The 26,700-nt window shown below is 42.3% G+C and overlaps 1 protein-coding gene across 6 annotated transcripts; it reads right to left on the minus strand.

Moving 5' to 3' along the window:
- Positions 1-237: 237 nt before the first annotated feature.
- PPM1F (protein phosphatase, Mg2+/Mn2+ dependent 1F) lies at positions 238-26,272 on the minus strand. 6 transcript variants are annotated; one of them, XR_010082679.1, is made up of 9 exons: positions 26,051-26,272; positions 16,461-16,594; positions 12,728-12,927; positions 11,437-11,625; positions 10,153-10,296; positions 9,181-9,274; positions 7,392-8,066; positions 6,576-6,648; positions 238-1,323 (listed from the first exon to the last, which is right to left on the minus strand). XR_010082679.1 is itself a non-coding variant. In XM_063415760.1 (7 exons), exons 1-7 carry the CDS (start codon positions 26,224-26,226, stop codon positions 7,693-7,695), a joined length of 1,308 nt encoding a protein of 435 aa, XP_063271830.1. In that variant the 5' UTR covers positions 26,227-26,272; the 3' UTR covers positions 238-7,692. The 6 variants fall into 6 exon arrangements, 2 of the variants coding, with proteins under 2 accessions (XP_063271830.1, XP_063271829.1); XR_010082678.1 differs by lacking the exon at positions 6,576-6,648; XR_010082676.1 differs by having other exon boundaries at positions 238-6,648.
- Positions 26,273-26,700: the final 428 nt, after the last annotated feature.

Genomic DNA, 26,700 nt, shown 5'->3' on the forward strand with positions numbered 1-26,700 from the left:
AAATGGTTTCAGTGACATTCAGCTTTTCAAGTAAGCACACTGCGTAATCCCAAGGACTGCTTCCTTCTAGTGCTTCCACTGATCTCTTTTCCCAGAAAAGCCCTATGGAAGAAGGAAACATGGTGAGACAGGGTAACCACTCAAAGATGTGCAACAAGACCTACATGAACAAAGTTGCAACATGAGGTACTTGAAAATTAGAATGAAATAGATGTTTAAGAAAGGAAACAAACAGTGTTTCAAATCACTATACTTTATTAATACTTCAGACCATCAGATCCTACAGTGGCAAGTTCTTATCCCCCCTCCCCGTTTCCAATCACTGTTTTGAAACAACTTCTTGCAATATGCAAATAGATACATGAGGCACTGTGTGAATACAAAAGTGACAGTACAAAAAAATCCCAACAATTAAACATCATGCAATACATACATATATAAAAAATATGGTAATGTAGCATAATACACACAAGCACTATTAGAACAATCCATGTAAATGAATGTACAATATGCATAGCATTTAATGATCAGTGACAACAGGTTTTCAACCTGTGCATAAAACCAGTCAGCTTAAATAAGAGTTTTAAGAGACTAGATCACTGGTTAAGCCACAGCTTATAAAACCTGCTGTACTGCAGCGTTTCTGCTCAGGGTCACAAGTGCAGATTAGCATACAAAATAAATAAGGACTATGATTCTACAAAATTCGGCTAACAGCTCCTATTTCAAAGTCACTGGCCCTCTTACTTTCATTCAAGGTTCATCAGCCAACACAGTGGCAAGAAATGTGCCTAAAGCAACAGCTCTGCTCTTGTGCTGTTTTAATACTGATAAGAAGATATATTTTGAAGTCAGCAGGAGTAGCTAGAGGTGTCACAGCACTCCTCAAGCACGGGACTGGCGTCACAGCACGGGGCAGAGCCTGGAGAATGGCACTGACTGGGAGGTGGCTGAGCCTCGGGCTGTGCTGCTGCTCCCACCCTGCTCAGCCACTGACAGGGAGCTGGGGAGGGCAGGGAAGGCAGAAAACCTCCCCCCCTCTCTCAACAGTGCAAATGTTTGCAAACACAAACAATCTGCAGGAATAGGGAAAGACAGGCAAGAAGGTTTCTCAAGTCCTGTAATCAGGGGGAGAGCTATTGTTACCTGAAATAAGTTTAAGTATTCCTATGGTGTGAGAGACAAATAACAGGATTTTCTTCTTGTATATCCAATACTGGTCCATACCAAAGCAACAGTTACTGTAGTCTCTTATCTTCCTAGCTGACATGGATCTTTTCACACTCTTGGTGTTGCAGGCCTCCAAAGATCAGACCAAATTCACTATGGACACAGATGAAGTGAAAATTACAAAGTGGCAACTAAACTGACTAAACAGCCAACAGTTTTTATAGCCTAAAAACAGCATTTTGGGGAGGGAGAGGGTGACAATGTTAAAGTACATAGAAGATAGAGAAAAAGAAAACTGGGAAGAAAATCGGGAGGACACAGAGCAAAACTGACCTTCAGAAGAGGAAGTTAAAAGTAATTAAAGTCATTGAGTTTAAGGAACTTGGAGTTAAAAACTTTATACTGGCCTTTTCTTTGGTCAGTGTAAAGTTTTGGCCCCAAATAAAACAAATATCTTGCTATTATTAAATACATGGAAGAAAAAAGTGGGAAAAACAGACAAAGCAGCATTAATCATGCAATATTCAGCTGAATGCCTTTTCAAAGTTATAAAGGGCACTCCAAAAAAAGAGTAAGTATTTTGATTGCCCTGAGAAGGTCCCCATAGGATCATCCTGGTTTCCTAGCTATTATCTCTTCATCCTTGGACATCCAAAAAGAACCATCATTGCTTAGATAAAAGGATAAATAGTTGCTGGCAGGAATGATGGCCACACATTCCAGCTCCATTTGCCAAAGCAACAAGCCTTTTACCTGCCTAATGTATGGCCTCAAAAGGGAAAAATAACTCCAAGGATTGATCCACTAGATCAGGAAGGACCAATGACATTCCTGTGCATGGAAATCCAGAACCATTTAATCAGTAATAACTTCAGTATTTGATCTATTAATATCTCCTGGAAATTAGTAATCAGGCTTAATAGTTGAGAGAAAATTCAGTAATTAGGATCTAGCTAGTCACAAAGTCCAGATATATTTAACTTTCTAAGGAGCTGAATGTATCTTGTCTCTTCAACTAAAAAGCACACAAGACATAAAACTCTGACTGAGAGTTTGTTATCAAAATAAAACAGACGTAACAAAGCAGCCAAATTCATTTGCTTGAAACAGTGGTTTTCAGCCGACAGTGCAGTGCCAACTCCTCTAGACTGCTTTTTTTTATTCCATTGTTTGCATTCCAAGAAGCTTGAAAACATTTCTTTTCCTATTGATTTTGTCCTCTTCTGCTTAACAAAAGCTGCATCTTGCTAAATTTTCTATGTGGCCAACACAGCTGTCCCTTGTTTATTTTTGTGTGCACCAGCAGCGATGTCGGAACACGCATTAAACCAGGGACACTGAACAGCTTGGGAGCGTTCAGGTCTGATGGGTCGCACCAAAATAAAGGTTTAAGTGATTCTGTGGAAGATTTTGGTTTCTGTTCCATGCAGAGATAAGATTATCTGTCACAAGAGCCTACCAGCTCATTTTAAGGCATTATTTTAACAAGTGTCTATGACAGATTCATGTTCAGAGGTGCAGTCACTCCTTCAAGTCTCCATTTGTTTACTTCTCAGCTGACATGACTTATATAAATAAAAACAGCTTTAAATTAAATAAAATCCAAGAAATATATTAAGCCCAACCAAAACATATGCAGAAAGCATTTCTAGCTTATCTCTGAAGAGCTGTCAGTGCTGCAAAACAAATACTCCATAGGGCTGGCTGGGTGAGTGGCTCAATTCAGTGACACAGAGGAGCAGCCTCTTGGATTTGGTGCTCTTTGAAAGGTTATGATGAGCTTGGCTGAAACCCCCCTGGTTTCCAGCACTCCTCAAATGCAACCAGACCTGCTATAAATTTGTGTATAGGGAGAATATATAACTTCATATAGATTGTGAAGTTTTGCATTCATTTGAAAGCTTGTTTCTCCTTCTCCAATCCTTCCTGGGTGGCCTTTTGTTCATCAGAAGCATTTGCTCCTCAGAAAGGGGGAACGGACCATTTTTTCCTTGTAGGAAGCTGTCTGAAGGCACAAGCCCAATTGCAAAAGGGACAGTAATAGAACTAACTAGGGAAATTTAATTCAGGCTTAACCAGAGCTAAATTATACATGAATCATCTTCAATCTGCTCTGTTGTGGCTAACATCCCCCACCTTCTCCCTAAAGCATTGCTTGATCCTTCAGTACCATAAGACTGGAAACAGACAATGGCTGGTGCTGCACATTCAGTACCTGCATCCAACAAGAACACAAATAATTTAACCAACAGAGTCAAACTTGCAGTAAGAGTACAGCTGGAATATTAACTTAGACTTTTATTGTCTATGCTCTTTATAGATTGAGGGTATTTGATGTTTACCTTTTCTGCAATGCCATCTACAAAAGCTCTTAGCCACTTGTTTTGGAAACACCTTTTTTATTTTAGTTTTTAGGTGTTGGTTTCGCAGGGTTTTTTTTTGGCCTGGGAGGGAAGCTTCAACCCCAAAACTGATTTAAACTATCAACTGAATACAGGTTTTCCAGTGCAGACAGCCAACTTATCTCCAGGATTCAGAAAACACGAGAAGCACTTTTCCCAATATCCACCAAAAAAGTGGAAATTTTAGTGGCTCCTCATGACAGAAGGTTAATGGCACTGGAAATGCTTTTTAAAAGAGCAGTATCACATCTGACTTTGAATTAATGTCTATTAAATGCTATTAAAGTCATCACTGTGATGAACACTGCTCTGCTGCCAGCACTGCTGTAACACTCAGTGCCCAGTTACTCATCCTGGGGCTCACCATCCCCTCCACCCAGTAACATACTCCACATTTACTCACAGCAGCACTGCACAGTGACCAGCAACTGCAGGGGCTGGGTGCTCCCTCTCAGCACTACTTTACATGGGGGGATGTTTAGAAAAATCCATTTAGGAGCATTAGCTCCCAAGGTAGCACCGAGGGGTCACAGTAAGTCACCTTGGATAGTTTCAGTGCTCTTCCTTCTTTGGCTGTTTGAAGACAGAGTTACCACAGCTGAGCTCTGCCTTTTTAATGGGTGTGTTTCTAATTCTTTCAAGCACTGGTATTTCACTCTAAAGAACTGACATTTGTACCTCTATTTTCCAGCCCACTTCCTTTTTAAAATAGGCATTAATAATACTTAAATGCATTCCTGTCTCTCTCTTTCACTCCTCCATCACTCAGAGGGTGGATTTTACTTAATCTCCCTCTGTTCTAATTTTTTTTCCTGTGTTTCTATCATCTGTATTCTTAGGGAAAAAAGAGCCAAAACGAACCCCCTCTCCACAAATGTTATTTGTAAAATTTTGATCTTGTCTCTGTCAAATCCAGAATATTCACTGTCTTAGGTGTGGCTTGGAAGGAGAGGATGGGAAAGGAAGGGAAGGTAGAAGCATCAATTACCCATAAGCAAAAGAGATGTTTGATACCCACTCAGCAGAACAACTGCAGCCAGTTTTCAATCAAACAACAAAAGAATCTAAGTGTGTTCTGTTTTAAAAATTCAGGCTCCTTTAAAGAGCAATTTTTCTGCTGCTAAGTGCTAAAATACAGCAGCAGACATTCATTTGGAGTTTAGTAAGACATGAAAATTATTGAACATTTGTCTTGAATCCATCAGCTAATTTCTACAGCTTCCCCCAAACCATATTTGGGATTTTCCTGTAGATGACACATTAGGAATTACTATTCTGGCAACAGGATAGCAACTGCCTCTTTTGACCCATCACAATTTCTGTTGACCTGACCAGACTTTTTAAAGCTAGTAAGAAGTCTCTGAAAATGAGAGAAATACTTTTAATCCATGCTGTAATCCCTATAGTTCTCAAAGACTGTTCCTATCCATTTACATCTCAAAGAAATGAAGCACTGTGTCAGTCAGAATGAATGCAAATGTAAGGGAACAGCTTCTAAGAATGCAGAATTTCTTCCCTAGAGCATTGCTTGAGAGTTAGATTTTATGATTGCCACAGACAGCTTTCTAAAGGCCCACTTCACTTAGCTCCCATAAAACAGAAATTATCAAATTTGAAACAGAAAAGGATATGCTCACATAGCTGCAAGCATCCATCAAAAGACTTAAGACTTTCTTTCCTCTGTAATGCAAATCTACCCAGAAAAGACTGAAAAAAAACAGAGCCATTACAAAGAGTTTGGCTTGTTCAGTCCCCTTCACCTTTGAGGAAATTTGGCAAATTTCAGAAACTAAACTATATCATGAACTTACCAACATTTCACATCTTCCTTCAAAATACAATAATTTTCCTCTCTTGATAACCCTCCAAAAACAACAAAATCAAACAATTCTGCATGATTCTTACTATATTAATAATAGAACTATTTCCAAGACACCAAGAGGCAACAATGGTCATCAAGATTGAGCATGGAACTGAGTATCTGCCTAGAAATCAAAGAGAGGAGTTGATAAATCCAAGGGGATCTCTGAACAAGTCTAAGGGCTTCCTTCACTGAAGAAGGTTCACTACAAACACTGATCCCACCCCACCAGGCTGCCATAATGGAAATCCTTCCCCATAAAGTTTCAGACAGAAAAGCTCCTGTGGCAAAACAAGGCAGTCACTGTCTGAGCTGCTGTGTGGTGAGAGAGGAGGTCAAGGAGGAGTTCCTGCATTAAGAACTGTAGGATTGTCCACAGTAATTCCAGCAAAAACTTTGGGTCACTGCACCATCTCACCCCAGAGGCTGTGGACATGGACAGTGCTGCTCTGTCCTTCCTCTGAGCCATTCTTCCGCCCAAACCTCCTCCCCAAGCACCACTAATGCTCACCATATTTTAGTCAACAGGACTGACATACTGCAGTGACACGTGCTTCTAAATGCGGCGTACAATCTTGCTGCCAGATGCAAAGCACTTTTTGTTTAGACACTGAAATTAATAACAAATTTACCATCGAGCCTTCAGATCTTGTTGAGTCCTGCTAGCCAGGCAACACAAAACACAACCACAGGCTCTAGCACATCATGAATGGAGCAGTTGTGCAACACCCTCACATATTCATTAGAATTCTTTCATCCTCTAAGCTTCACAGTTCCTTAGAAAGTTAGTAGGACCCAAGAGGTTCATGAAGTGTGGCCAAATTAACCTTCAATTAATAAAAAAATTGTTACTACGTGGTTTCTAGTTTGTGTTACTAAATTTTCTTGTGAAGGCCAGAAGTTACTACTTTTTAAATTAAATAATTACTCAGATTGTTACTTTATGATTAAATCTCTAGAGCTTTCTGCACAGGGCAGGGAGTAAGTCACAGTGAAGCTTTTACTACAAACCACAAGATTTGGCAACAATGAGAGATGTTTTCTTGAAACCTAGTTACCACTAAAATAATTCACAAACTGAAACATTTAAGTGCATCAATGAAAACAAAAAGTCACATTTTAAAAATTAGGAACTGGCTCACCAGACTGTGATAGGCAGCCAGCAATCCTTGGGTGAAATATTTAAGGCACTTGAGGGTAGTCAGTTTTTTTACACTAGATAATAAAGACAGAGCCACTTTAAAATTCCAGTTTAAATAAAAACCACAACAAAATAAAGTAACACTGCAAAACATTCCTCCAAATGTAAAGTTCAGAAAATTAACAAACACTTACAATAAAAATAAATTTCTCCTTTGTTATAGTACACAAAATAATGGCAGGAAGAGCACATTAACCTGCTTAAGCACACAAACTGTAAAAGATCTCTCTCAAATACCACATGAGGGGTCTTTTCAGGTTGTCAAATAGCCAATAAGCATGTTTGTTAGGGAGAAAAAAAATCCAGTGCAGTTAAATACCAGATTCCAGTTTATAAACCAGAGCATCCCAGAAAGCAGTTGATTTTCTATCATTTTCCCTGGGATATTTCTAGCTACTTTTCCTGCTTTTCTGGAGCACCCAGTTTTATTTTCTCCTCTCCCTACGCACAAATGTTAAATGTTTCTGTTTGGATAAAGAGGCTGTGTTGTTCTTGTAGTATCTTTGGTACAACCCAAAAGCTCCTTGCACAGCACGCTGGTGTCACCCAGTCCCTGCAGCCCGAGCATGTTCCTACAGAACACACACAGGTTTTTCTGTGCTGGGGACACGCGCTCCTCTCCCCTCCACCTTCCAAAGTAACATCACAGTTAAGTACAACGTTCAGTGCTCTTCTTAAGCACCAGTTTAAATTTTCACTCAGAATTCATGAAATGCATATTTTCATCCATTAGCTTATACCTATTATGGTTTCTTACCACTTCTAGGACAGAGGGATGTGACCAACAGCCCTGGGACACGCTGTAGTGTCTGCTCCCAGAGATGAAACAGCTGTACAAATCTCTGCATCTGCTCCGTATTTTTTGAGGGGAGGGGGGAAAAAAAGGGAGAAGGAAAAGACAAATGGGAACTCAGTAAAAGGGGTCTTGCCTTTCTGTTCCACGTTTGTCCATTTGTCTGTTTTCCTGATACATTTTGCCCACTGTATTAGAGGCTTCTTCAGTGGAAAGCAGTTCCTTACATGAACTTACTGGAGCATTCTGGACTAAACAGATTCTGTCACTGTGTGGCTGCTGCCTCGCTGCTGAGGAAGTTGAAGGGTGAGCTCTGAGCATCACCATCAGCCCTAGGGCTCTTGGAGTCTCTGACACAGTCTGCCAGGATGTCCTGAGGATCCCTCAAGAACACCACCAGAACTGTGATGTTGTCGCTGGATCCGTTGTCCTTGGCAGCAGCCACCAGTCTCTCTGCTGCCTTGAGCCCCTCTCCTTTGGTCTGCACCAAATGATCCAGAACCAGGTCCACAACCTCATGGGGCTTGATGGCATCAAAGAACCCATCACAGGCAAGGAGCAGGTAATCTTCTGAGCCTGTCAGCTCGAAGGAATCTCCATCTGCATCCCCAGAGACATAGGGCTTCTGGCAGATGTCACCTGGGACAAACAAGCACAGCAAAGGCTTTATTACTTCAGATGTAAACAAGTTCTTCTTTACCCACCAATAGCTTTTACCACCCTCAAGGATGGCCAGATCATGTTCCAGAGGTACCTGATGCAGGAGAAGAGTAGTCAAAAGCCATAGAATAAGCACAAAAGACTTGTTTCTTTAGGGATGCTTGGTACCTACTTAAATCCAGTGGGTTTCTAAGGAGCTACTTTAATTTATGCTCTCCTAATTTTGCAGGGAAAATAACAAATTTATTCCCAAGATTTTTTTTCTCTCAGAAATATATTTATGCAAGGAGATAGTCAGGCCTTCATTTTGTAGTTATGCTCCTGTACAGCCTTAGAATGCCATGAAAATAAGAATTTTCTCAGCTATCCAGATATACATGACAATGCCCTAAGAGTCTGCTCATTGTGTTTAGTTTATCAGTTTTGTATGGACATAATTATCAAACATGGCTTGCTACTGATCCAAATAGCATTATAAAAATTCCATACTAATCTGCTCCCTCTCATACATTACATTTATCTACTGTATTGCCCAGGGTTTTCTTCTCTTTTGCCCTAATTGGCAATTAGCAAAGTAAGCTCATTTTATATGATTGTGAGAATAATACAATTAAAATGCCCTAAATGCTGGCTACTGGAGGAGAATGCAGTGATTTGACTTAAGCAGAAAGACCCACAGTCAAGAGAAAGTTAAGTTCATATTAAAGTGGACAAAGTCCCCTCACAATTTAAACATCCAAGAACATAAAAAAGGCTAGACAAACATTTACTGCGTCTTCCACTTTTACAAATTAAATGCTGCATATTTGTTAAACTACTGTAAAACATTACAATAGTTTAGGCATTTATAGGAAGCAAAATCTTAGTAGTAGAAAAAAATAGGGCTGTCATGGCAAGTATGCAAAATAAAACATTTTATCCTCATGATAAAACCAATAAGCTGATATAAGTCCTTGTCTTATGGGAAAGACAGGGAGTTGTTTACTCTTTGTTTGATGCTGAACAAGACACCATTCACAGTAAACACAGTCTCAGGTGGTGTATTTCAATCAAATGTAATTCAAAGTTTACTGATTCTGATGGTTTATCTCACCAATTGCTCTGGAAACAGCCAAGGTACCATTAACCCGCCAGCAGTCCATGTAGGTTACACAACCACCCAGGGTCTCAATCCTTGCTCTCTCATCCTGAAAAACAGTGCAATACATTTTGTTTGCTGCTCCAGCTTCTGTATTTCTACAATGAATATAGCAAACACACACACAGGATTACTGGAAACAAGCCACTACTTTCCATCCCTGCTACGGCTTGTCCACAAAAAAAGCAGAATTATCAGGTTTTTGTATTGTCTTATGCTTTCCCATATGAATGAGTAACTTTTCCTGACACTTCTTCCCATTCCATATAGCAATCGGGTGAATATACAAATGTTCAGAATGAAATACATGATAACTAAACTAACTATGTGACAATAGTCATTGCATTGATACTCCTTTAACTACTCAGTTATTACAAATATTCATGCAATGAAGGCAAAGGGTCATGCAATGCCAGCAAAACTTGCAAAGTCCCCATCCAATTTCATGGAATAAAATATCTGGCTATTTAAAATAGATAGGAAATGCAATGCACTTTAAGCCAGTTAGGCCAGTAGATTAGCATTAGCTGTTCAATGACAGTACTGCATATAATGAATGATTTGCATTATGCTAACAATTTAAATTGCTATAATCTCAAATTACCAAAATGTTTTGTAACAGGCAGATTTAAATTCACACACAAAAATGCTGTGAAAGTCTTTACTGCAAATTTTGAATAGTCTGAGCAGGAACTGAAGTCAGGACTATCAGTACCTTTCATTAGTACTTCCCAGCAGGTAAGGTGTAAGGGTTCACCTTGTCAAGACACAGGAGTGGATGCAAAACAAGAAATTGTTAATTCTATGCATCCTAACATACAGTATATGTGATTATGTAAAGCACTTTAAAAGACTTGACTCCAAAAGGTTTCAAGAGAGACTCTGACATCACACACTTAAGAGGAAAAAAAAACAAGTCAGACTTACTTCTCTTTCTGGTTTGTGAGGTTCCATTAATGTCACAGCTTTCCCCTGCTGCACCAGCATCACCTGAGAGTCCCCCAGCCATGCTATGTGCAGTTTGTTCCCTACAATCAAGGCAGACACACCTGTGGTGCCACTCCGCAGCTTCTAGAGAAGGAAAACAGGAGTGTCAGGTGAATATTCAACAAGCCCTACCAGGATGTATGACAATATTGAAAACTTAGGTTTAATCACACTAAATGCAGTAGATTAGACCTGCTAATCCCTATTCAGGTACTTGAAAATAAGGTACAAGAGAGTAGAGAGACTTGATATAAACTGTAAACATATTTTCTAATAAGCAAATGTTAATACTGTCTCTTATGTTCTTCCTTCTCTTGCTATTAATTCCAAAACTGATCCAGGAGACTAAGAGCTCTGTTGTTTAAAACATGCAGATATGCAGTTGCATATCTGCAATATGCAGAAAAGCAAGGGGATCTGAATTTCAGTAGAATGAACATTTCACAAACAAACATCTCTCCAATCCCTTTCACATTCTCGACTCTACCACTAGCAGCTACAGACACCTTGCTCCACACAGATCTCCTTATCCTCAGGTATTTAAATGAGAATGTTCACAAAGGAAAAACATCTAACTTCCCTAGATTCCTTGTAAAGATGAGAGTCAGACCTTATGAACTGCTGGTCCCTTTTTTGTACCTCATTGACAGAAATGAAGATATTGACAATGAGTACTTCCACAGCACTGCTATAATAGGAGTTCTCAAACAGTGTAATGTAGATTTGAAGATAGAATGTTCATCGTACCAACTTAATTCAAAGTTTAATTAGGTTTAATGAACTGAGGCATCTGATTTAAATCACAGAACATTTTTCACTTACAATCACCAGTGACACTAGAAGTGGGACAAGAAAGAAGATAGCGACCATATTATCAGGAAGAAAGAAGTCTCTTTTCCAGGTAAGAGCTAGGACAACAGAACATCTAGAGGCTGCCTGGTTTAGACAATGAGGCACCAGTATTCTCTCAAATAATTGATATGTCAGTATCATTTAAAACACTTTAGCATTCCTTCTCAATTACTCATCTTGAACTTCCAAGTACTGGTTTTCCTTAAAATAAGAAGTAATTTGATCAAACAAAACCTTTATATGTAGCATAATTTCATAAAGAAGCCAGTGATTTAAATAAACTCCACTGTCAGAATTTTCTGGATAATACCTCCTTGTCCAACAGTTCTCAATGTTATTTAAATACAATGGAATTAATATCTACCCACTCACCTCTCTTTTGGCTTTGAAAAGAAACATTTCATCTGTCTTCTGGAAAGAGCATTTCAAGGCCTCAGCTGGATTCTTAACAATCTCCTCATGCAACCCAACATTCACATGTAAGTGGGTTGCTGAGTAATTGGCAGCATCCACTCCACCATGGCCATCGAATACGGCAAAGTAAGCACGATCAACATCGTCCTTTTGCAGGGAGGGAGAGAGAGGAAGACATTCACGTTCCAAACCAAAACAGCTCACAGACTGGTACCAACAAGCAAAGACTCTTTATTCTGGGCTTTGTTCCATACAAATGGCAATTTAAGTCCATTTACACATATACAAAATGGATAAAATGGGTACTTTGCAGATCAATTACTTTTATTTGGTGTTAGTCACTTAATGTCCTTCAAAATAACCTGGCATTGCAGCAGCAGACTGCTGGTCATATAGTCCTCTGGCAGTTTCATGAACTGGTACTTGTACAACTGCTGTTCTCCATATCATAGAATGGTTTGGGTTGGAAGGGACCTTACAGAGTATCTAATCCCAGCCCCTGTGCCGTGGGAAGGGACACCTCCTGTTAGGCCAGGTTGCTCCAAGCCCCTCTCCTATAGCCCCTTTAAGCACTGGGAGTTGCTATAAGGTGTCCCCAGAGCCTTCTCTTCTCCAGGCTGAACAACCCCAGCTCTCAGCCTGTCTTCACAACAGAGGTGCTCCAGCCCTCTCATTGTCTTTGTGGCCTCCTCTGGACTCGCTCCAGCAGGTCCATCTCATTTTTATGTAGTGAGCCCCAGAGCTGGACACAGCTCTGCAGGTGGAGTCTCATCAGAGCAGGGTAGAGGGGCAGGTTCCCCTTCCTCAGGCTGCTGCCCTCACTGCTTTTGATTCAGCCAAGACATGTTTGGCTTTCTGGGCTGCAGGTACACATCACTGGGTCACACTGAGCTTCTCATCAACAAACACCCTCAAGTCCTGCTCCTCAGGGCTGCTCTCAATCTGTATATAAGTTGTGTCAGTCACAAGAACATTGTAGCTCCAGCAATACAACACTAAGTGAACTTCCCATCTTCTCATATCATAACGTGGGACACGAATCCCAAAGTCACAAGATCCTCCCTGCATCCCTTCTTTATCAGGGCAGTAGCTGCCCCCCAGCAATCTGAGTCACTAAGTCCTTGCTCCAGTGCAGACATGATAAATAACTCATGGCACCAAATTCACAGCGCATCCATCACCAGGGCCCTGTGCTTGGAGCAACGTTTCAAAGCTGCCCAGGCTGCCCCGCGGTTGTGCCCACACTCACCGAGAGGCCGAAGAGCTGGTTGAACTCGGGCAGCAGCACGTGGCGATCCTCCATCTTGCGGCGCGCGTTGCGGATGGCGTGGATGGACACCAGCAGGAAGCGCGCCAGCGGCCGCAGAGGCGGCGGCTGCTTCTGCCACTCGCAGCACACGTCCCGCAGCTTGTTAAAAAAGCAGCGCTGCAGCGACTCCCCGTCCAGCACTGACAGCACAGAGACAAACAGTGAGTGCTGGGTCCCACCTTCCTGCACTGTCTCATCTCTTGGCCTGTCCTTCCTTCAAGTTTCTTTCCCTACAGCTACATCCATCTAGTACCCTGCCTTTACAGGCTCTGCAAGAAATAAAATGAGGTCCTGAGAATCACCTGGAGAGAAAGTTGCAATGGAAAACAGTGTAACATTAAGGATAATAGCAGCTTGTTTACTTGCTAGTTCTTTTTCAAAATTAAGGCTTATCAAGTCAGTGATTACATTACAAAAATCATAACAAAGACCAAAAAAATCGGTCTAGTATATTAGGCATGAATGTTATTATTATGTAAGTAAAACTAGTAAAATATAGTGGTAGGAGTTTGTACATACAAACTCCTGAAAAATAAATGGGAATCATCAAGTGAGCAGAAAAACCTTCAAGATGAGATTGCTGTTGTCTTGGACACAAGGGCTGAACAAGCACTGGCCTGGCTTTGGGTCAGGTTATGCCCTACCAAACCACTTCCACTGAAACAACAAGGAAGTCTGAAAATGTTTGCTGAGGTCAATGGCTCAACTCATAGTTGAGCTGAACAGATTAGAATTGTAAGCTGTTATCTTTATCTTTTTAAATACTCATGGTTGTAGGAGCTGCAGGGACAGAACACTTCCGCTGCTCTCCAGCTTCGTCATTACAAAGCAGAACTGTAAACACCCATTGGGCATAGCCTGAAAAGCTCCAGCCAGACACTCAAATCCTTTTCTGGATAGATCCCAAAGATCAATTAATCCAAACTTGTTCATCAGACTGAATGCTTGGTGCTTGGCATTGTGTCTAGCTTTGTAGCAACAGTATCCCTCCAAACAGGTAACAATTTCAAGTTTTATCTGAGTAGGAAACCTGCCTCAATGCTAAATCAACTAACTTCAAAACGCACTGAAAAGAACGTTCATAGAGCAAAAAATAATTGCTGGTCACTAGTGTATATTCTAAAGAACTGCAGTGCGTGAACTCTCTTTCCTATATCTATTTTATCCTGACTCCTGCTGACACTGCCAGCATTAAAGCTTCCTCAGAACTCCTTTGTATAACTCCTGGTTCACGAGTTGTTTTTTCTTTTTTTTTCCTCAGCAACAGAGGCTGGCCAGATTCAGATGCATCTCTGGGCTTGAAGAATTGTAAGATTAAATTTAAACACACATGTTTGATTAGCAGCCACTACATACTAACCAAAGTTAGTTGTGATTTGCTTAATATGTAGGTGTTAATGGGCAAGCTATAAAAAACCTTAAATATTAAATTATCCCATACACAAAATAACTAAATAGGACAGCATCTCAAGACAGCCTTGCCTACAGCTGTTAGTTTACATATTTGTAAATATCTAGACTAATACTGATCAGAAGACACATATTGCTGTTTAGATATTAAGCTTGTGAAATCTGACAAAGAATTTAGTAGCTTAACAGCAGAAATGCTTCTGCAGTGTACCACAAACAGTGGTACTCACACATGCACACACCCCCACCGTTGCTTTTATATAATCACTTCTCTTTCATTCCAAGAATGCTTTTTTTTTTAGCAGATTTATTACTGCAGTGCAGGAAGAGAGTCCATGCTGTGCTGTAGCATGAGGAACAGCTTTCCTTCTAGTTGTACAGTCAAAGTGATGTAATAGCAATTACAAGATAGGGGAAAACAAATACAGTCCAAGGGTGCAGAAAAATGAACACCTTTGAAGTAGCCGTTCCTTGCTGAGATCAGGCAACACAAATACCTGAACAATGAGCAGATTTCTATCCTGTTTGATAGGGGAATGAATGGTCAATAGAGGTTTGATCTAAATGGCAACAGTGACACAAGAACGAACAAACAAAATAGACAGGAATATGTAAAATGGAAATTAAAGAACGTTTCAATGTTCAGAACAGGGAGGGCTCTGGGGTATTTGTCAACAAGGACTAGTGAGAGAGAATGTGAACTAGTTCATCATGAAACTTATCCAAGGACTTTCCAACTTTGTCTGCACTATCTTAAAAGTGCACTCTGGTCTTATCTTTACGGCCTTCATAGTAAAACAGCAGCCTGAATATTCTACAAATGTCCCAAATACATGGTAACCAGAGACATCAGATGCCTGTGACCAAGAAAATGTCCATGTCCTATCAAGTTCTTCATTACTCCTTGTTTCTAAACATTATTTCTTTATTATTCAGACAGGGTTCATTTTGGTTTGTGAGCCCAAGATTTACACAAGACACAGAACTACAGATTACAATCCTAGGCTCACAAATGTGTAGTAGTTCATGTCTCACATTACTGCTATAGTTCACCTCAAAGGTAATTACATGGGACTTAAAGAGTCTGCAGCACAGTGACTGCAGGATGCTCTGATAACAGTTTCCAACTGCTTTGTGCAAACCGATGTAATTATCCTGGGTGAGTTACAATGGGCTGCCTCTGACTTTCCTGTAGAGGCTGCAGTGACCTGGTCACACTGAACTCGTATTTGCCAGCTTCCCCTCAAGGCAGAGTCCTGCTCCAGGCCAGATTAGCAGCAGTGAGTGAAGGCCACAAGCACTAAGGTGAGGGATGACATAATGAGGGTGCAGCACGACTTAATTAACCGAGTTCCCCCTCCTGCCGATTCAGACTTGGACATGAATGCTGAGAGAGGCTTCTGGGCAGTGTCATATCCTGGCCATTGCACTGCTCTGTTTGGGGCACACTCAGCTGCCTTTCAAGCCATCCCAGGGAAATGGAAGGGTGAATATTTCCTCTTACAGAACAGACTGGTTTGCCTAAGACATCTCTTCTCCATTTTTATCTTCTACTCTGCCTGTATCCTGCTCCATTTGAATTCTTGGCACTGAGACTGAAGGTTTGGTGAAGTCTAATGTTAAACAATTCAGCACGTAAATGCAATAGGACCATCTGTTACACAAGGCACAAACCCAGTACTCAGTCACCAAGGTCTGTTCTCTTTGCAGTTCACTCAAGAGAAAATGCAGGCATCAGGTAGAAGACACATGCAAGGCTCCTCTTCCCTCAGCATCCTACCTTTACAGGGGAGAGTGGAAAGAAAAGAAAGTATTGATAAACACACAGACTACTGAGCAACTCGCCAAGAGAAAGATCTGGAGGCTCCAGGATGTGCAAGATGTGGAGGAGCCAGAATCTGGTTGCCAAGACAAAAGCAAGATGGTTTATATGGATGAATGGAAGGTGCTGGTCTGGCTGTACAACAGCTTGCAGTAGTCAATGTCAAAATACAGAGTAATTAGCTAAGGTCACGTTACCAAAGGGAAAAGGGCACTCTCTCTCCTTTCAAAAAGCCAAACCACAGGATCAGTCAGGCTCCAGACACCGTGCTTGCATGTTGCCCACAAAACTAGCACAGCTTCACTTCATCCCACAGATACACAGCAAAAGCAACTGCTTGTCAGGCAGCCTAACCAAATAAATCTGGGAAACATTTCAAAACACTCAAGTCTTTCGGAAGACAGCCTCTGGGAAAACCACAGACAGAAGAAGAATACTTACAGGTGAACCTTTCCTCATCTCCTTCTCCCTCTGTTTCCACATTTTGCAGCTTAAATTCAGTCAAGTCTGTTTGGAGAACTTCTTCAACTGCAGCATGGATCAATGATGCCGCAAGAAGTGGTGAAACATCTCTGCTGGTAAGAAAAAAAAGAGAAAGCAAAACAGACTGCGTTAGTTTAAACTGAGCTACAACCTTGCAGTGTATGGCTGGTGACCTCAGACTTAGAAACCATTACACACGATAATACAAACTTCATTAGTAAACTAGTAGAGCAAACCATATGTTCAATATTTATTCACACAAATCTTTAGTAAGATCCTCAGTTAGACAACTGCTTTCCCAAGAATGTAAAGAGGAAGAAGTGTATGAATCATATTTTCAAACTGTTGCCTCACACTCCAGTCACAGATGGTACCTCTTGAGCTCTCAGATGGGAACTGCTACCTTCAATTCCAGCCTCTGAACATGCATATTTTGTTTCTACTCACTACACAGCATTTCTTGCTTGCAGTCAACAATCTCACCACAAACAGTATCAAGATCTCGGCGCTGTGGTAGATGCAAATCTCTAAAAAAGTTACTTGGAACTCTCCTTCCCTTCACAAGAAAATCATGCTTCGTGCTAACCTCCAGCCCTTATCATTCAGTTTATTCTGACTGGAGTTTTCCAAAGAAACCACCCAGGTAAAAGATGCCAAGAGCTGAGACTGGGGACTAGGATGAGAAGACTCCAAGCCTTGAGATTTAGACAAAGCTTTTAGGTAGGCATCTAGAAGACAATAATGCTACATGATCTGATCACCGTCTCCTGACTCATTCACTCAACGCTTTATTCAAGCCACATGCTTCATAAGAAGCACACACTTACTATAATATTTTTGAATCTGTAAACAAGTAAGTGCAATCCAACTCCAAAAGGAAGCTACTATAAAACAACTCCCATATTCACTGTAGTCTTCTGGCAAGCACTAAACTACAGTACACAACACATGTTTCAGCCATTTTCTATGAGCACAATGAAGAATAAGCATCGACATCTATAAAAAGCCACTTTATCCATTGTTCATGGAGTGTTTGATCCCCACAAGGTATCGAATTACACAACCAAAGGAAATCCCACATTAAGGCACCTACAGCAAGTCAAGTACAAGACTCTGTTCTGCCAGGAAACACTTAGAAGGTTCTGCCTAAATCTGGTTTGCTGGGGAGTACAAAATGGTGGAAGGAACTGTTCTGTGATGCTGCTCAGTGATGAGTGGTTTGTGAATACAGAGGGGCAGGGAGGGGCAGACTGCGGGGTTTTAGATCCCAGTGACAACAAGCTGAAATGCATTTTGCCATTGTGCTCCTGAAAGACAGGCCTTGTCACATCCCCACAGCCGTGTATGAGTACCTCCCATGGCAGCAAACAGAAGGCATTGTGTCAGTCAGCAGGCTCCAACACAGGCCTGCTTTATGCCACGCATTCTGTGGCAGTGACGGCCCAATTTAATGAGTTATTTCGGTACTTCAAATAGATGGCAATGTGTTTGCAGTCCTTTCAGTGCTAGCTGCAGTCATGTCACATCAAGGGAAAACAGAATGTGGCTTTTTATTTCTTTTTTAAGGCTAATATGTTTATGGAACTCAGATCCTTTCCTAGCTTACTTAAAGTAACAATGCCTGCTTATAATGACTGTGACAGTGACAGACAACCTTTTAAAAGGTCAGGCAAGAAATACATCCAAAACAGATATTGCACCCCCTGCCCTGCAAAATCCTTCTTCCTATTGTTGTTTGCATAAGACAAAGACTATGGAAATATAAGCCTCACAAACAATGTCAGATGAGTTGTTGATGCTGCTGAAAGTCAGAGGCTTTAGTCAAAGCACGTTTCAGCTCCACAAATAGAGACAAGAAACATTAAAAAACAGCAATGCATTTAACTGCACAGTGAGAGCCACAGCTTCAGACATCTTCAGAATTTCTCTGCTATGCTGGAGAAAAAAATCAAATCTAGCCTGGGTTCACAGCTCAGCAACAGAAGGGGGCTTGAAACTTTGATTTTAAACTTTGTACATTTCTGCTTTCCAGAGTCCAGGATTGCTGAATTGGGTCCATAAAAAACAGCTTAAACAAAAGGAAATCTAAGTGCAATAATGCACAAGTTCTGTATAAACGTCTGCTTTCAGGATGCCTGTAACAAAGAAAAGATTTACAAATTATGTCACATCCTTCAACTTTTTCCAGTAGCCACCCAGTTCCTAAAAAGAAAATTCCCTGATTCCTCAGTACAAGTATGCTTCAGTCAGCTTTGCTTCCTATGTATTTCCTGCCCCTCCACAGTTCTGCAAATCTATAAGAAAGTGGTTGTTTATTGGGATTTTGTTATGCAGACAGCAACAACATCAAACAGTTGATTCTGACACACTGGAAAGAGATAAAAGTCTAAAAAAATACCCAACCTATTTAGTTCAATCTGAGTTCTGAACAGAACATATTAATAATTATTTTATTAACTCTATTATAGCATTACCATAGTGGCAAGACTGGTTTTCACTTGAGCTCAAGTAAACAGAGCTCCAAGGAACGGCATCTTTCATTCAGGTTCAACATTTAACAGTTCTAGGTTCATCTTCTAAATCAGAGACTTTAAGAGTTAACAAAATGTGTCATTAAAAAAGAGCAAGAACTGCTGCTTTAGTTGAGAGCTACAAGGTCTCACTTGGCTGGAGAGTATCTGGAAACAGCCACAGTACCTATGGCAACCAGTGCAGAAGTAACCCACTGCAATTACCATTGCAGACTTCAAACCTTTCCTGTAAGCAAAGAAGAATGTCACTTATTGTTAAAACCTTCCTTTCAAAGAAGCCCAAGACACCCTGGTGATGAGCTGAACCAAGCATAATTTAATCTCCATGAATCAGAAGGAAGACTGGAGCTATTTCCTAAGTGGAAAACCAATGAGAAGAGGGAAGAAGAGGAAAGCTGGTGGGGTGTGTTGCATGCACAGGATGCTGCTTTAGGGGAATCTGAGGAGAAACACGTTAGCCCCATTTCTCTGACACGCAACACTAAACACTCAGCCTCAGCATACACAGGCTAGTAGCAAACAGACCTTGAATTCCTTGGCTGCAGGCTATTTCTTTGCTAACATACAGGGTGTGTTTTGACCACAATAAAAAAAATTTAAAAGAATTAAAGCATGTCAAGTGCAGACAAGGCATTGTATCTTCACCAGCAGCTGAAGTCAGATCAGCAGTGGCTGGAACATGAAGCTTGTATCCTACAGCCACTCACAGTAAAATACAAGACTTGTTTCAAAAACCTGAGTACAGACAAAAGAGGTAAATTAAATAGTAAAGCAATGCTTATGCTAATAAAGATGACATTTAAATTTATATGCCACCCTCATCCTCAAAAGATTCTGGACTGCTGGACACACGCAGTACTGGTAAAAGGAGCTATGCAAAGCTCCTGCTGATACACATATCTCTGGGCCAAAATAAAGTTACACACGGAAGTAGGATGCAATTATGATATTTTGCATACTTTAGATTTGGCATAAATTACAGACCAGAACTTGCTTCTCTTGTTCACCTTGTTTCTCTTCTGCAATACAGTTTAGTCATCTATTTTATTTAATTTCAAAAGACCAGCTGTCACACCACCACGGCCACAGTGTAACCACGTATGTCAGGTCAATTATGAGACTGTTACTTACCCTTTTAGTACTAATCTTCAGAACAAAAAAACCCAAATATTCACATTCTTTTGGGACACAGAAACACAATAAGATAACTTCTTACTTGTTTTTATTTGGGTCATTAAATCCCCACTACACTTGCAGTAAGTGTTGCAAACAAGTCACCAGTTCAAAGATGATCCCACCTCTTCCTCCCCTCCAGTTTAAGAGGGCACATGCAGAAGTTTCTAGCAAATGGTGTTTTGGGTAAGGGGGAAACATCCAGAGCATCAAGGGACAGGCCACCAGAGCTCGGCCAGAGCCTCAGCTACAACTCCACTTTTTACAAAGGCTTGAAAACAACTGACAGACTGCCTGCAGTGCTCCATGCCCAGCTTGCAGTGGCTTTGAGAGCTCCGAGTAGTGCAGCAGATGGCAGGACCCAAAAAGCTGCTCCTCAGCACTGGGAGCAGAGCAGTGAGGTTGCTCTCAGTGCAGTGAGGGTGGTACACAGCCCCTCTAGGACACACCAAACACCCCATGTTTACACAAAGCCGCCTGCATTTTTATTTACCTATTTTGCAAGCAAAAGAATTCATATCCCCCCCACCCCAAGGACACACATTCTGCCACAGTACTGACAGGAAATCTGTTTGTGTAAAATAAAGCACAAGAGATTACCAACGGTCTTGGCCAAGTATTGATCACTTATCTTTCAGATTAAAAAAAAGTGACACGATTTTGATTCTAGACATTACCAAAGTCATGGCAACAAGGCAGCAGTGGTATTGCAGGCCAGAGCACCAATCCTCTTTTCCTTTCAGACTGTGCATACACTCATATCCTGGGGAGAAAGAAGTGTTATATCTGCAAGCACAAGCTCTAGCACAAGTCAGCTGCCTTCTGTCCAAGGGAAGATGTGCCCCCATTTGCTCCACGGGCTCTGTAGCAGCAGATCACACCCAGCCCTGCTGTGCCCCTGCAGGCTCAGGGGGTGTTTCCAGCACGTTTCAGCTCTATCAGCAGCGGGTTTACTGCAGACCTGCAAATGCCAGCAGTTCTCCAGCAAATGAAAGATCCTCTCACACTGCCAAAATAATAGCGGGTCACAAGTTTCCTCATAAACAAAAGCTGCTTGTATTCAGTATTTTCTCCTCTATTTGCTACTTTTATTTCCCTCTTTTTATTCTTATAATCAACTACAGAATGTTTCCACTCAAGCAGCTTTAAGCATTAGCGTTTATTAGAGCAGTACTCAGAGTTCCCAGGGTGATGGTGGCCAGAAAAGTACAAATATATATCCATTAAGGAGGGAACATCTGACATTCTACAATGCACAGGAAGTTGTTTCTTGTGCTAATGACATCAGGTCATTAAAGGAGATGAACATGAGGGAATCAAAACAAATACATAAACAGTGCCACACACAGAATTTCCACCTCTTATGGTTACATGAAGTGGATTTTTTTCCCCAGCTTTTCTTATAAAACTACCAGAAGCAGCAGCTTTAGAATCCAGAATCCATCTGTTCCAACCCTTCAGTCATTACTGAACACTTTTCATACAAAATGTGCAATGAAGAGTCACCTGCTACTTCCATTTCACTCTCAGCAGGAAGAAAAACCCCACAGGAGAACAGGAGAGGCTTAATTCCACAAAAGCCACTTTTCAATTAAGCCCTAAACATGTTGTTTCAAAATTGAGTATTTACCCTGAAATAACAACAGAAAGGGTGTTTCACACAGGTTATAAGAGCAAAATATGCAAACATATTCCCAAGCAAGAAGCACCAGTGCATTACATCAAATTGTTCAAATTAGGAATAAGCAAGTAAGTTTTAGGGAATTTATTAAAAGCAGAGGTCACGGTAGAAAGTAGTTTACACAGAGGAAGAGACTAAAGAGCGTTTTAAGAAGAGACTGGGAAATCAGAAGCAAGATAAGATTTTCTTTTCCCTCTCCTCATACTTAAATCACATTGAAACATCAAAATATCAGAATTTGAATTAATTAATATAAAATAAAGGAATACTGGAAATAAAGATGCCAGGGCCACACCTTGATATGAACACTACAGTGTAAAGCACAAAGACACAAAACAGGATGCTGAGGCAACAGCAGATCGCTTGGGAGGGGGCAGAACAGGAAGCACAAGTCTCTCAATTGTTGTAGTAAATCTCCTCCAACAGGAAGGCTGCAGGAATTTCACATTGTTCTTTGGATATGTCACAGGATGGCCATACAAGTTGCAGCTCCTATCAAGGGGAAGACAAAATTTCTATATTTGGGGGTCTGATCTCATCCATGTTCTGTTGCAGTGAAAATCAGGAATATTTCACGTTAATTTCTGAAGCTTGGGAAGTAACTAACAGCCACTTCACTCACATTCACCTATTTTCATAGACTATCAGAACACAGCTATTACCCAAAAGTGTATGTTAATTAAAATTCTGCAAAACAAGACTACTTAAGCCTGCTCTGATTCTTCAAAATGTGATGTATGTATTCAGCTGCAGTTAGCAGCAGGCAGTTCCACTGATTTAAAAGAACTATTCAAAGTAGAAATAACTGCAAAGCTTCACCAGATTAGTGATTTAGGGGCAAGGCCTGCCAGAGAGCAAAATGGTTTGCTGTTTTAGCTGGTGTTTTGCTACAGCGGCTACATTTGCAGAAATTTGTTAAAATAATTCATTTTAGATTAGGACATTCAGGGATTAGCCTGACATATTCAGCTGCTTCCATGTAAAAAGATGTGTGCAGCATTGGAGAAGCAACAGCATTCAGAAACTCCTTGTTGGAGTGAACCAAAGTCATTTCTTGGGCCATTCTCTTCTCAACAGAAATCCTGATCAGTAGTAGAGGAACAACGTTCCTCACTGCAAAGGCACAAAGGTCTGTGCCTCCAAGCAACTGGAAGAACGAGCTAAGCATCACCATATGTTGTCTCATGAGCCAAGGATATTGCTGGGCCTTTATTGCCTGATTAGCTTGGGCCCTTCTGGGCATGACCCAAACATCTGTGCACGTGTGAATGAAGTACCTGACAACACAGAAATGAAAAGCAGAACAGCAGAACTGAGCGTCAAACTCCATTCCCAATAACACTTTGATCTACAGAGAAATCCTTCATCAGTACTAATCACCATGTAAAATACATTCTGTGATGCTGGAGTGCTAGAGAAATCCCTCACTCAGGAAACAGAGATCAAGCAACAATGCCAGGAATCAGCAAGGTACATCCAATAACACCTTCATGGTGTTAAACCCGTGTAGAACAACACAGTGATGTGTGAGGGTGTGTGTTTTTCACTGAGCTGCCGCCCGTGTGTTTGGGATGGTGCCACAACAGCCTGAAGATCGCTGGATCTCAACTACAGTGACCTGCACAGTGACTAATCTGACACCACTTCTGCATCTTCAACTTTTATACAAACATTTAAATGTCTTCTAATGTCAGTCCTTGCCCTTATTCTTCCACTTCTTGAAATCTGTAACATCCTTCTTTCCCTTATTTTCTTACTATTACCTCATCTATTTTATTGAGGATTCACATCAACAGAAAAGTTTATTCAGCCTTCAAAGCTGCACTTGGAATTGATCCACAGTGGCAAACATGGGAAAAAAAATGTAATGTTGGCAATTTCTCACACAGAGACTTCAGTTTTAGTTCCTAATTACAGAGATTATAAGAAGGCCTGTAATTTCAAAACATAAGATTCCTGTCTTGGCCTTGGGCTGTATCAGTCTTTCTCCACATGCAAGAACTTAGCCTATCCAACAGGAAAATGCAGCCTTTTTGCAACTGCAAGATGAGGTTTCTCTTTGTCATAGGAGTCCAAAACTGAGCTATAATTCTGCAGAGATCCCTATATTTGACACTTCAGGTACACTACATTGCACCCAAACTCATGGCTTCACCCCAACACAGAGCTGCCTGCAGCCAGCCATGAGAATTCATAAAAACACTTCTCTCATCTATTTCTGTTTTTCACAAATATTTCATGAAAAGAAAAATTAATAAATAGATTGCTGCACTTCAATTCCGCTTTACTTTTTTTAGCTCTCTTTCTCTTCCTTTGTTTTTTTAATTGCCAGCTCAGGACTTGGGCAGCTCCACAAGAGAGGCTGCGGAGCCAGGATTGGCTGCAGGGCAGGAATGTGAAAAATGCAGCTCCTGACACAGGCTCCTCTCAGTGTAAACACCAGGGATGACAGGTGAGGTGAAAGTATTGCAAAACCATCACTCCTCTTCTGTTTCCACTTGTTACCGTGCCCAATAGACAACAACAGAACGTCAGCAGATATGCAGCTCAGAAATTCCGATTTTTAAAGCACTGCAGGTTTGAGTAACACATCCCATAACTCTACAGCCTCGTACCTTCCCCTCTAAATCCACTGTAGAGAGCATCAGCCTTGCCCACGTGGCAGAGTGGGTGCCATGTGATAAGTATTTGTTCAAGACTGGCATTACCCTGCTCTTTAAAGCACTCACCCAGAACCACTCTTGCTCCACAGAGTTCAAAGATTCAAAGCACGTGATGAATTTGCAATCTCACTGTGGAATGCAACAGCTGTGTTTTGTTCAAGAGCAATTTAGTCAAAGCACAACTAAATAATGCAAGTATTATCTGGGCCTTTTTAAACTACAGACTAAGAAATTATATTTCTTTGGTATGCATTTCTCACCTTCAGATTTAGGCACACCATTTAAGTGAGTGATATTATGTGCATAATCATCTCTGTAATTTGTAAGAATAACTTGATTTTTAAGGCAAATTTCCCAGACAATTTAAATATCTAAAAATCACCTATACACTTAAACAACAACAAATCTATTTGGTGTTCATAATCTCACCAGATGGTAATTAAAAAGGTAAGTAATTCAAACCATGTTTACTATCTATCAAATTCCTCTAGTAACCAGGTAACATTCAGCATGTACCAAACCAGAAGCAGTCTCCTCCACACCCCAGTACCACAGCACGGTTTGATCACCACTCGTGTTCTTTCAGACCATCCACAATCCCTGCTCCTGACGATTAAAAGCAGGTTAGTGAAGCAGATTGTGGTAGGAACTCTGTAACAGCTGGAGTGCACAGGCCCCACTGCCAAAGTGCAGTAACAGTGGAGTATCAGGGGACAAGACATAGGTGGGAGATAACTTGTTCTTGATGAAGCACTAACTTGCCAAAAGAAGTAAGCCACATCCAAATTCTTAGTATTAAAGAGGAAGTCTAAACTGTTCAGGATGAAGGTTACAAGGATGCAATCGGGGGAGACAGAAGCATCACTGATGAGCAGCTGTGTGTTCCAGCAGTGGTGTGATTATGCTCCTGAAGTTTTAAGAAAACATCAGCTTGAGAAACCCACACAAGCACATCCCGCTCGGGAGCGCTGGCTCGCTGAACACCCCTGGAGCTGGCTCGCTTCTCACCCCTGGCACCCTGCGAGGCACCTCACGGCCTCCCTCCCGCCAGACCTCCGAGCTGCCCCACACAGGGGCCCTGAGGGAGCCAATTCCCGCTGCTGGCGCTCCCCCACAGGAATCGCCCCACCGCGCTAATTGCAGGCGTCTAACTGAACCCGCACCGAGGGTGGGAGAGGAGTATTTTTGAAAAGAACGCACAAACAATACTATGAAGGCACGGGGCCGAAGGCCTATGGCCTGAATAGAAGCATGCTATTAACAGTCACCAAAAGTAATTTAGAAGGGAATAACAATAAATACATCTCCAAGCCTAGAATTCCCTGGAGACGCAGAGGGCTCTCCCCCGCCCCCGGCGGGCCCCGTGTCAGGAAGAAGCGCCTCCCGCGCCTGCACCTGCTGCGGCCCCGCTGCCGGCCCGGCCCCGCTCCCTCACAGCGGCCGCCAGCGGCGCCCCGGGGCGGCCCGGCCGGACCCCCGCCCGCCCCGCCGCCCCCTCACCTGCTGCCCAGGAGGCTCCGCGCTCGCTCGGCCAGCGCGCCCGGCACCTCGGGCCTGCTCAGGGCGCCGCTCCCCGCGGAGCTCCACGGCAGCGGCTCCCCCGGGCCCAGCGGCGCCGGGAAGTCCCTCAGGAAGGAGCTCAGGGGAGCCGCGGACGGCTCCAATTCCAGCGCCATGGCGGCGCTGCCCGGCCGGGAGGGGAGCGCTGGGCGGGGCCGGAGCTGAGGGAGCCGTGCCGGCCCCTTTAAGGCGCGCGCGGGGGCGGGGCCGGGGGCGGGGCCCCGAGCGAGGCGGGGCCGCACACAATGCCCGGAGCGCGGGCACGGGGCCGGGGCGGCCGCGGCGCCTCTGCCCGGGGCGGCTCCCGGTGCCCTCCTCGCACGCAGCCTCTGCCCGGCGCGGCTCCCGGCGCCCTCCTCGCACACAGCCCCTGCCCGGCGCGGCTCCGGGCGCCCTCCTCGCACACAGCCTCTGCCATCAGAGCAAGGCTGAGCGCAGCACGGAGCAGCAGCAGGGGGTTTCCCAGGGATGCCTCTTCACTGAGCCCTCCCCGCGCTCAGCACTCGTGGAATCCTAGAATAACCTCAGTCGGAAGGGACCATCAGGATCACCCCAAAAATCTCACCATGTGCCTGACAGCATTGTCCACC

The sequence above is a fragment of the Prinia subflava genome, chromosome 19, assembly GCF_021018805.1.
Source record: "Prinia subflava isolate CZ2003 ecotype Zambia chromosome 19, Cam_Psub_1.2, whole genome shotgun sequence".
Lineage (NCBI taxonomy): Eukaryota > Metazoa > Chordata > Aves > Passeriformes > Cisticolidae > Prinia > Prinia subflava.

Bases quoted from the DNA above. Each gene is read 5' to 3' on its own strand.
- PPM1F (XM_063415759.1), bottom strand. From the start codon at position 26,226: ATGGCGCTGGAATTGGAGCCGTCCGCGGCTCCCCTGAGCTCCTTCCTG. The intron at 12,928-16,460 runs GTAAGTATTCTT...CTGTGCTGTCAG, and splicing joins AGATGAGGAAAGGTTCACCT to TGCTGGACGGGGAGTCGCTG. The intron at 10,297-11,436 runs GTGAGTGGGTAG...TTCCTTCTCTAG, and splicing joins TTTTCAAAGCCAAAAGAGAG to AAGCTGCGGAGTGGCACCAC.